This window comes from Melitaea cinxia, chromosome 17, assembly GCF_905220565.1.
Source record: "Melitaea cinxia chromosome 17, ilMelCinx1.1, whole genome shotgun sequence".
Taxonomy (NCBI): Eukaryota; Metazoa; Arthropoda; class Insecta; order Lepidoptera; family Nymphalidae; genus Melitaea; species Melitaea cinxia.
The window spans coordinates 4,929,695-4,941,661 of NC_059410.1; the positions used below are offsets into that span (position 1 = coordinate 4,929,695).

An 11,967-nucleotide genomic window follows, 5' to 3' on the forward strand; every position below is an offset into this window, starting at 1 on the left:
CCAATGATTGATTGAAAATCTGAATATCTGTATTTGGATGATTCAAGTGACATAACTGAGCTTGTACAAGATTTATGGATAACAATATAAACCCCACCATAGCCATCATCTCGATCAGCCCTAAAAATCCTATAATTGTTTATATAACATTATCCTCATAATTGTTGATATATTATTAAATGGAATTTCTGAATTCAACCAGGTATCACTGATCACAGTTATATAAATTATATACTGAATTAACAAATCATCATATCAAAAATTTCGATCTAGCGGGTACATCGTTCAATTTTTGATATGATATTCAAAAATTTTTAGAATTCCTAATGAGTGGGTAACACAAAAATAAAATCGTACATATTAAAAATAGCATGGTGTCGTCTCCTGTCAAAGATTTTCATTGTAATATGAAACTTTGAATAGTTACGGGTCTCTGTAAAGAACTCACTATAAAGGGCGCCACGGTTCGGTTAAACCGAAAATAAAAAATCATCATATCAACAATTTCGATCTAGCGGGTACATCGTTCCATAATAGCTTAATTGGTTAGAGCGCCGACACGGTCAGTCGGAGACGCGGCTTCGATCCCCGCTGGAGCGGTCAATTTTTGATATGATATTCAAAAATGCTTAGAATCCTACTTTACTTTACGTTTACAACTTAAGTGTGTCTTGGGGCATCTTCCGTTTCAATCTACGAGTTTGTGCTTTCCTCCATCAAAATATTGGCCAGGCTGTTCGGATGGTGTGCGATTCTTTTCTTGTACATATTTGTATGAGAGAGTATTTCCTGTTTGACTGTTGTCATGTGCAAGTCGTGATGTAGTTGCTCGTTTATCACGAATAGGGGCACCAGTTATCATTCGTAATATTTTGTTTTGGAATCGTTGCAGGATTTCAATGTTGGATTGAGAAGCTGTTCCTCAGAGTTGTATTCCGTAGGTCCAAATTGGTTTAAGGATCGTTTTGTAGAGAAGAAGCTTGATAGTTAGCGACAGTTGTGACCGGCGATCCATCAACCAATAGAGCCCACGTAGTTGTAGCCCTACTTGTTTCCGTTTTGTGAAAATGTGTTTTTGCGAGGTAAGTCGTTTATCAAGATACAATTCCAAATACCTGACGTGGTTTGCTTGTGGGATTTCTAAGTTATTGAGTTTGACGGGTGGACAAGTACCTCTTCTTAATGTAAAGGTAACATTAATAGATTTTGTTTCGTTAGCCTTAATTCTCTACTTTTTTAACCAAATTGATATGTCATTAAGTCCACCTTGTAAAAGTTCTGCCACCGTAGCTGGGTCAGGGTGAGATTCCAAAATCGCAGTGTCGTCAGCAAAGGTACCTGTGGTGATACGGTACAACGTTGGGTCCAACACGCTACCCTGTGGAACTCCTGCTTTAATAGGGCAGAGGCATGAAAGCGCCTCGCCACTTTGAACCAGAAAATGTCTTTAAATTGAAAATTTTCCAAGAACGATTTCAGAATTTGTAAATATAGTTAGGGAGCAATGATTTTAGTTTTTACAACAGGCCCTAATGTCACACCCTATCAAAGGCTTGCGATATGTCCAAAAAAGCACTTGCACAGTACTTTTTAGATTCAAAGGCCTTGTCAATTTCGCTAATTAGCCTATGTATGTGTATGTTCACCGGTAGCATGATTTCGATGAAATCCAAATTGGTGTTTGGGAATCAAATTGTGCTGTTCTATGAATGGTGTCAGTCGGAGTAATAATAGCAATTCATATATTTTCGCAGGTATGGGTAATAAACTAATCGGCCTATATGATCTCGGGTCCCCTGGTTGCTGTTTGGCTTCAAAAACATTATTATTTGTGCGACCTTCCATTGAAGTGGGATGAATTTTTGTTTTGTGACATTATAGATTGCTGTGAGAAATGTTATCTCAGACTTTGGTAATTCCTGTAAGACTTTGTTAACCGACTTCCAAAAAAGGAGGAGGTTCTCAATTCGACTGTATTTTTTTTATGTATGTTACATCAGAACTTTTGCCCGTGTGGACCGATTTCGACAATTTTTTTTTAATCGAAAGATGGTGTGTGTCAATTGGTCCCATTTAAATTTATTTGAGATCTAACAACTACTTTTCGAGTTATATCTAATAATGCGTTTTTACTTGACGCTTTTTTCGTCGACCTACGTTGTATTATACCGCATAACTTTCTACTGGATGTACCAATTTTGATAATTCCTTTTTTGTTAGAAAGGAGATATCCCTAGTTTAGTACCATGATAAGGAAACCAGGATCTGATGACGGGATCCCAGAGAAATCGAGAGAAACTCTTGAAAATCCGCAATAACTTTTTACTGGGTGTATCGATTTTGATAATTTTTACTTTAATCGAAAGCAATTAGAGTAAAGTAATTAGGTCATATCCAGGAGCTTTCTTAGATTTTAATATTTTAATTATTTTTTTACTTCACTTTCAGTAAATGGGTCGGGTTCGATGTCATCCTTGTCAGGGGAATCAATAAATTCAATTATTTATTTTTCATGCTTGGGTGGACCCTCGTATGGATGGGGTTGAAAAACCTTATTGAGGTGCTCTGCAAGCATATCCGCCTTTTCTAGGTCGCTACGTGCCCAACTGAAATCTGTTTTTCTGATTGCTGAGCTTGACACAACAGGTCTTTTAATTCTCCTAGTGGCCCTCGAAAGGGAGTAGTTTGAAGCTGCTGTTGCATCAAAACCCCCAGATGCGCTTGAAACGATGCGTTTCAATCTTGTTCCAGTGCTTGTTTCAGTTCTTTTACTATGTGGTTTAATCGTTTTTTCGTATCAGGACATCTATTTTGTAGCCATAATTTTCTCGTTTTTCTTTTTTCCTTAAGTAAGTCCAATATGTTTGGGGCAACATATTGGACATCGGGTTTATATGGATCTAATGGAGTTGAGTTTCATGCGGCATTTTGTACATTGGTGTTAAAGAATACAACATCCGCTACCACCTAGGAACTTAAAAAGCCGACCGATGGCGGGATAACCATCCAACTGCTGGCTTTGAAATACACAGGCCGAAGACGGGCAGCAGCGTCTTCAGTGCGACAAAGCCAGTACTGCGGTCACCAACCCGCCTGCCCAGCGTGGTGACTATGGGCAAAACACACGAGTTCACGTTATTTTTGGCGTAAACTTGTGGAGGCCTATGTCCAGCAGTGGACTGTATAGGCTGTAATGATGAATACAACAGCATTTGTAATGTCAACTTCTATTTTAAGAGGAAGTGTTACTTTAAAAGCTTCATTAATGAGGTGTCGAAATAAATTCTAGTTGGTTTTCTTGTTGTGTAATGAACATTTTCTTGCGGTCGCTCTTACTTCAAACTCAACATTGATAATAATGTGCGAGTGATCTGATGATAAATCCCAGCAGCTATTACACGACATTTTACTTTTCGCAATTCCTTTAGTGACACCGAAGTCAATAAGATCTGGTATTTTAATTCTCTCCGAAGGCCAGTATGTCGGCTGATCCGTAGAAATAACATCCATACTATTTGCTTGAATACATTTTAACAGTTGTCCGGCCCCTTGGTTGGACGAACCTGGACCCCCAAAAAGTATGTTTGGCGTTGTAATCACCTGCTGCTATTAAGCGTTGGCCTAAGATATTGAAGAAGTCGCAAAATTGACTTTCTTTAATTGTATGTCTTGGGGGGCAGTACAAAGCTGACACAGTAATGTTGTTAATCTAATCATACACTACTACGTTGATTGCCTGGATGTAGTTCTTGCAGTATGATTGACACTGGTAATGTCTGATATTAGCTTTGATAAGAATAGCTGACCCTCCATATGCTTTACCATCAGGAAGCATGGTATGATATAGTTTATAATCGGGAATATTGAAATAACTCTTGGATGTGAAGCGAGTTTCCGAAATTAGCATTATGTCAATTTTATTCAATTTGAGGAAAGTTTTTAACTCATTCGAGTGTTTGGTTAGCCCATTAGCATTCCATACGCATAGCTTTAAGGCAGCGAATTCATTGGCATTCTGGACATGAAGTCTACTAGGATTTGGGTCATCTTTATTATTTGGTTCATAAGAGTATGCATTGATGCGTTTAAAGTTCGAAGGGCTTTAAGTATACTCTGATCATTACTAGTGGAATTATCATTATATAATTGCGGTTTCGACCCTGATTTTGTTACTTCTGCATAAGACTTTTCCGATCTTTAGCACAGTTTGGTTTGTTTGCACTTTCTTTGGTAGTTTTCCGTTGCAGGAATTCTCGATTGTTCGAAAACTGTCTTTTGGGGCGTGGAGTTGGGAACTTATAGATGAAGAATGGAGGGGACCTGGCTATCGCTGACGCTTCTCCATTCTTCATAAATAAAGTTGCAAACATTCACTTCTTTCAACACTACACAACTTTGCAACTTCATAAATTTAATTATTTTGTTTAATTTAATTTGCCTTATTCAAATTATAGACTTCATTCTTATTTATATATATTATACTTGTACCTTATAATTTGATGATATCAAAATACAAAACAAATTATAAATTTTAATAGTTTTAATTTATATATATTTATATAATGCGATAATAGTGATGTTTACATAAACACCACCCAATTTTAGTGCGCAAGCCATGATTGTAGCAAGATATTACAATTTTGACAATATCTAAGTATTACCAAAAAATGAAGTTAACTTATTAAATTAAATGATAAAATAATAAACTCTAATGTTCAATTTATTTATATTGTACACATGTCTACATAGTTATCCTTATATTTAAAAACTGTCAATTTTTGGATTCAAATATTGTTCATCTCCTTTTAGTTTTCCCTCTGCTATCTGTCTGTCTCTCTCCCTCCTCATAGCCTGAAAATATTAAACGTTTGTATGTAAAATACACATTTAATTGATTACTAATTAATTGGCTTACATATTTAGTTTTGGTTTTGTGTTTTATTATTAATTTGTTTGACAGGAGTAATATACATAATAACCAGATTTAAAAAAAGTCATGATAATTAAAAGCATTTTATACATTTTTTTAAATATGTCTAAAATATTAATATTTTGATTGATGTCGTAAAAAAATTAAGTAATCTTTAACTACCTATATTTCGTTGTTTTTATATGGGATAGTAATTGAAGAAAATTTTGTTTTTATATACATACACTGGCTGGCCTGGTGAACTTTGTGTTGCCTTATTTTATTAATATTTTTTTTATTTAATATTTTTTTATATCAAAATAAAATATAGCCTATCTTTCAAGTTGGATCAAACTGCACACTGTGTGCAAATTTGATTATATACATGATATTTGATTTATATACATTAAGATGATCATCTAGAGAGAAATTTACATACACTATAGCTAACAATAATAAATAAGCCAAAAACATTTATAAATTATACGTTTAAAATATTAAAAAAGCAAACACTAACCATAAATCTTTTGAACTGTTTCGTTTTTGTTTGACATTCGTGAAATTCCTCAAACAGTTGTCCACACTTGACCTGTCCACGGTCGAGACCATAGGCTTCGAGGCAATCCATATACCTCATCTCTTGTTTCTGACATTGGCCCAAGATCTGGTGCGATATCATACCACCAGTTAGATCAGTAAATGGAGAACGGAAAAACGGTGAAAGGGACATTTTTTACCTGGAAAAAAGTAATTTTTAACGACAGAGTCCGTCGTATATTTTTTTTTTTTTTACATATTTCTAGTCTTCTGGGTTTGCTGAATTTCCGGTAACGTAGAGTCGAAGACGAAATATCGCTAACATACGTAAATTATTTTAATATTATACCTTTTTTTCTAGATATTATCATTTCTTAACTATCTATTATTAAATAAAATATCTGAGGTTAAGCAATTACGTAAACAAAACATTAATGACTTTTAAATCTGCTATTCCATCACTATAGGACCATTTAACAAAATATAATTCAACGCAAAATAATTAAGTCATTACCTTCTTTGAAAAACACTTGAAGGTATTAACTAGTATACAAAATAGTTAACTTGTCGATTTTTTTTTTTCTTAATACAGCTGATTCTGCATTTGTTACAGTATTGACATTAGAAATAGGTTTGCACCCTAAAAAATATTACTACACATATAGGACTATAACAGTACTGTATATAGCACTTAGATATTATTTAAGTGAAATAAAAATCTTCTTGTGTAAATCTATTTTGCTGTAATAAAAAAAATTGAAAACTGTTATTGTAAAGTGCACTATTGAAGACATAAATCGAATTACATTTTATTGGGATCTGTGGACTTCGAATTGGCAATACCGTGCCGATACAGTGTTGCAAAAGTGTAAAATAAAAAATCGGTATATTTGGCTCCGAAAAATCGGTAGAAATCGGTAGATTTTTACTCGGAGTAAAACAAAAGTATTTTAAGTCAATAATGTGTTAATTTATTTAAATTTGTTCCGTTAAATAAAATCAAATTCTTTATTTGCATGAATATAGTTAATACATAAGGTGTTATTAGTTACAATGTCTCATATAATCTACCTCAAACGGCGTGCAAATTTTTATTCCATTTATAATTATAATTATTTTACATTACAGAAAAAGAAAGTACTCAAAAGCAATAAATACGTTTTATCACTAAGAAACATTAATTATAGAAGTAGTCACCCGTCGACTTCCCGTAGGTGCGATAGAATAGCACGTTGCCGCGAAAGAAGTATGAATTAGCGATGAATTCGCTTAACAGTTCACAAAATTTCGCAACTACATTTAATTTGTTAAATGCGAATTGAATCTTCCCATGTCATGATATAATCCAAAAATAATCCATCACTAGTCCTATACCTAATTCAAGAAACAAACCCGAAGAAAGTTATCTTCAGGGATTTTCCCTTGTATACTCACCAGACAATAATAAACTCTATTATATGACGTGTTAGTACAATTTGTTTTAACACACCGCGGATTTGGATCGGGAAGTCCCCGTGCATTGATTTTGTGTTACCGTTTTCTTTTAGTATTACCGTATTCAGAATATTATTTTACCTTTTTTTAGAAAATTATTTTACATTAGTTGAAAATCCAAAAATTCGGTAGATAGCACTGCTAAATCGGTATATCGGTAGACAAGGGCCAAAATCGGTAGATCTACCGAAAAATCGGTAGCTTTTGCAACGCTGTGCCGATACTGTCGAGTGTCGGCTGTCCATGCGGCTGTCCATAAACATGCCATAAACCCACAGAGTACATTGTAATAGTAGGGAACATAAACCATAGATTAGTATATACATGGTGCATAACTGCATACTGCATACTTCATCCTAGATACATGGTATAAACGTTGCCATTCCGGCTTATATGTGAAGAAAAACGATCCATATTTAATGATTAATAGACAAATTTAACAAAAGACATGGTCGATGACCTTTTAATTGTAGAATTGGACAAAACACATCAGACGAGGCTGTATAATTATGTACCTTTGTCTCTACCTAAAGTACCTAAACCTTGATAAATAATAACAATGCCAAATTTTAGTATTTAATTCAAAAATTTACATATATATTTATAATATAATATATACATGCGTAACGCATGGTGCGTTAACAAAATTGGAACTAAATTATATGTATAACATTTATATCTAAACATGGCTAAATATACTGATGAAAACGATGAAGATAAAATAGATCCCGCGGCTATAGTATCTGAAATAGAATCTAATATCAAACAAGTAAGTGTAATTGTAACCGTCGGTTATAATACTGATTAGCTAATCAATAAATATGAATTTAAATAATACCATAATTAATAATATCTTGTTTAGGAAATTATTAAAGAACTGTTGCATGGATCATTTCAAGATACTAAAACGAAGTTGGGTAATGATGCTTTGACCCTGGTAGTTGAAATAGCGAAGTGTCTAGTGACCGAGACCTGTTTGAGAGCTTCAACTGAGGCTTTGAGCGAAAACAGTGACAAAATAGATTTAAAACATGTCGAACAATGTCTGCCACAACTGGTAAGCCACTATAAAAACATTTGAATAATCAAAACTTTGAAATAATCTTGTGTGTAGGCTAATTTAAAGATAGAAACATGATTAAAATATTTGTTTTAGAAACTTATATTCAACTTGTTTTGATAAGAATAAAGTATTCCAAAGCTTGTCTAAATTTTTTTTCAAAAAAGTTAAATCTAGAAAAAGTTGTATTCTTTTTTGTAAATTGCCTAAATTGATATCTTGTTATTATTCTTTAATCTTATACTATTAAACGAGCAATTCTTGAATATATATAACTTGAATCTCGGAAACTGCTCCAACGATATTCATGAAATTTAGTATGCTGGGAATTTCGGGGGAGATAAATAAATCTAGCTAGGATTTATTTTTAGGAAATGTCGTTTTATCCCAGTTTTTAGACAATGAAAAAATATCGTTAGAATATGAAGGTAAATTTCGCAATTGTCAGTAAAGTTGTAATAGTTCAGGTGGGAAATCGACTGGTCGTAATCGAAAGGACCATCCAAATCCTCTGTCGATTATTGTTTTTTTTCTTTTTTTTTTGTAATTGCACTCGTTATTTGTTATTTAATAATGTATGTAAAATTGAAAAATATTATATTATTGCGCAATTGTGACGCCGCGTTGTCAGGCCATGGATTGTACCTGTTGTGCTGACGGTTGCGGGTTCGATCCCTGCACATGACAAACATTTGTATTGGCCATACAGGTGTTTGTCGTGGTCTGGGTGTTTGTGCAGTCCTAGTGGGTCTCCCTACCGTGCCTCTGAGAGAACGTTAAGCCATCGTTCCCGGTTGTTATCATGTACACCTGATAGCGATCGTTACTCATAGTAGGGAATATATCCGCCAACCTGCATTGGAGCAGTGTGGTGGATTAAGCTCTGATCCTTCTCCTACATGGGGAAAGAGGCCTATGCCCAGTAGTGGGATATTACAGGCTGCAGCGGTAAATTAATATTTTATCATTATTATTTTTAATTATTTTTTTTATTTTTATCATTGTCGGTAAACAAAATATTATTCATATTTTATAAATAATGATTTCCAAGAAACACGATTTACTACAAGGTACCAGGTACTATTTTATTAATGTATGTATCCCATATTAGAATAGTATTCATTTAATTATTAATTGATCTTTTCCTTCTTTAGTTGTAGTTTTTGTGAGAGTTTTACATGATTTTATTTATTTATTGTATAATAAATTGATATCTTATTATTTATTTGTTACAGATGTTGGACTTTCCATAGTTATCAATTGGGCTGGCAAATTGCGAGAATTTCCATTCATTAACATTCAAAAAAATAATTTAAAATGTAGTAAAGCTGCTTTAAAAAAAAAAAAAGAGTACTTTAGTTTTGTTATGCTAGTTAAGATTAATTTATTTTTAAATATTTACATATTACTGTAAAATTTGGCATAGAAACACAACAGTATCTGGGTCGAAATTATAATGCACTTTAATTCTTACAGCTATTAATTATGTTAATGCCTATATATATAAGTTGAATATGTTAAAGATATTTTTTGTAAGTATAGTTAATTTTAATTTAATTAAATTACTACCATTTAAAATATCATTAGTTTTGTAGTAACAAAATTGATCATATAACTTATCTTTTTACTAAAACTGATAATTTAACTGTATTTTATTTGATAACATGCTTGGTAAGTGCCAAAAGTACTGTTTGTAAATATATTGAATTCAAAAAAAGTTGTTTTATGACTTTTAAATGTAGTCCCTTTATTATTATTTCCCTATATTCCCGTTATTATTATTAGTATTAGTTATGTAATCCCTTTTATTTTCAGTGATTAGCAACTATAATTTTTCGTAATAAATGAGGCATTCAATAACTATATATATTTATAAAAAATGCATTGTTTTACTTGCTCTTGACTTAGACCTTAGAGTATAGAATGGCAACCCACTTTATTAATCTTTTAATTAGTTTCTTAATATTTTTATTGGATAGATAGAACCTGTAGAAGGATCTCATAGAATTAAAAATGAAAAAACTGTAGTTTTAGAAAACCTAATGACTATTTTAACTTTTTTTAAAAATTAGTATTAAATATTAATTGCTAAGACAGCATAAGGTCTGTCAGTGCAGTTAGAACGGGTAAATGTAGATATTTAAGACAAAACATATTTTTTACGAAACTTTATTATACAAATGTTTCAGTTATCGCTCTGTAAGACTCGGAGAAGTGTACAAGTTCTTACACAAATATTGGCTTATCATAAAAAAGAATAACATCAACCCCAGGCTACTAAAACTAATAAATACAATACCTATTCATAAACAATAACGCTAGAGCATAAAGCTAAATAGGGTCTTAACGGTGCCCTAGTTACAGATAAAGTATTCACATTATTTCAGTCAATAAAAAATATTTTCGTAAGTTTTTAGGTCACAGTAATTGTGTTAACTAAGTAAATAAATACAAGCTTATAAAAAAGAAAATACAAAAAACACTTACGTCTCACACTTACTACAGTTAAATTAATTTGGCACTTGCAATAGTATGTTTTTTAGACGCCGCGTTGGCGCAACGGTCACAACCATGGATTATACCTGTTGCGCTGGCTGTTGCGGGTTCGATGCCCGCACATGACAAACGTTTGTTTTGGCCATACAGGTTTACTAGTATGTTTAACGATCGGTTTGGAAGTATATATAGGCCTGTAGCCCCAAATCCTGCAAACGATAGAGCTTACCCTCACAATACAGCTTCAAAAAGCAAAAGTTCAACAGCTTTTCTGTTTTTATTAATCTTTTTTTTTTACATTTTTAATACAATACTTATGCAGACATAATTCTATTGTTTTTGAATAGAAGACTCAATCTATTCATCTTAACTGCAATCTATTCAATTGTTTTTTCTTTTTTAAATGATTTCTCTGCTCCTTCCTTTCCTTAAAGCGATCCAGGGCCACCAGACCTCCAAATCCGACTCTGCTTCTTATAAAAAAAGTGTGTCAACTCCTATGCACGACGATATTCTGTATTTCCGAGTACATATAACCCGAATGTGTTTAAAGTGCGAGTGAACAGGATTCTTCTGGGCGAGCTCCATCCTCGACCTCGTGTCTGCTCTAGAGCTAGACTCCCCAGTCAAGTGTAAGCCCATAATGTAATTTAAAAAAACGGAGTTTACTGGAGTTTAAATCCTCCTATTAGGTTCCGATAGGTGGCGTTACGAGAAACGTGACGAGGTCATTCATTCAGTAAATTTTACTCCTCATATTTTTTCATACTAAATTTAAAACAATTCAATAACTAGTACAAACCATAGTTTGTCATGTTTTTGACTATAGAAATAAAATTGGCATTATTGGTTTATAATAACAATAATTATTTTTACTATGCAATAAGAGAAAAAATATTTATAAAAAAAGCATTTCCCGCGTTTCTTAGCAGTCATATTCCTAACTATGCACATAGCATTGGGCAAACTCGGGCAATATTTATTTATAGTATTGTCTAACAAAATAGTTCTTACAAGGTGCCGATTAATTTAACCGAGTCACAATATACTTCTAAATATTTTTAAAAAAGATTTTGTTACATATAGTTGATATTTGACTTTTTATTCATCCTATAACATCCCACAGCATTCCACATAGTAAAGGGTATATACAATTAGTGTTTCTAAAATTAACATATGATTTAGATGACCAAGATGATCATTATTAAAAGAAAGTGTAATATTCAGTTACAATTCGACGACGCGTTGGCGCAGCGGTCATAGCACTAGCTGTTGCGCTGGCGCTCACGAGAGACATTTGTATCGGCCATATAGATGTTTGTCGTGGTCTGGGCGTTATGCTTGTATATTGTATGTGTTTCCGGACACCCGACACAAGCGAAAATCCTACTAAATATTTCACTGTAGCGTTGGTATCGGTTTTTTTTTTATAATTTTAATAGACATATATTTATTGATTTAGGCTATTGTT

General features: G+C 33.0%; 2 protein-coding genes across 2 annotated transcripts; one reads left to right on the forward strand and one right to left on the reverse strand.

The window, feature by feature from the left end:
* Positions 1–4,702: 4,702 nt before the first annotated feature.
* Positions 4,703–6,099, reverse strand: LOC123661719 (NADH dehydrogenase [ubiquinone] iron-sulfur protein 5-like). Its single transcript, XM_045596664.1, has 3 exons — positions 5,961–6,099; positions 5,427–5,646; positions 4,703–4,851 (listed from the first exon to the last, which is right to left on the reverse strand). The coding sequence occupies exons 2-3, from the start codon at positions 5,637–5,639 to the stop codon at positions 4,762–4,764; spliced, it is 303 nt and encodes a 100-aa protein (XP_045452620.1). The 5' UTR covers positions 5,640–5,646; positions 5,961–6,099; the 3' UTR covers positions 4,703–4,761.
* Positions 6,100–7,513: 1,414 nt separating this feature from the next.
* Positions 7,514–9,859, forward strand: LOC123661720 (centromere protein X-like). The gene is made up of 3 exons (XM_045596665.1): positions 7,514–7,709; positions 7,803–7,997; positions 9,236–9,859. Exons 1-3 carry the CDS (start codon positions 7,626–7,628, stop codon positions 9,251–9,253), a joined length of 297 nt encoding a protein of 98 aa, XP_045452621.1. The 5' UTR covers positions 7,514–7,625; the 3' UTR covers positions 9,254–9,859.
* The last annotated feature ends 2,108 nt before the right edge of the window (positions 9,860–11,967 follow it).

Coding starts and splice junctions, on each gene's coding strand:
- LOC123661719 (XM_045596664.1), bottom strand. CDS start 5,639: ATGTCCCTTTCACCGTTTTTCCGTTCTCCATTTACTGATCTAACTGGT. Junction 4,852..5,426: donor AACAGTTCAAAAGATTTATG/GTTAGTGTTTGC, acceptor TAATATTTTCAG/GCTATGAGGAGGGAGAGAGA.
- LOC123661720 (XM_045596665.1), top strand. CDS start 7,626: ATGGCTAAATATACTGATGAAAACGATGAAGATAAAATAGATCCCGCG. Junction 7,710..7,802: donor TAGAATCTAATATCAAACAA/GTAAGTGTAATT, acceptor TATCTTGTTTAG/GAAATTATTAAAGAACTGTT.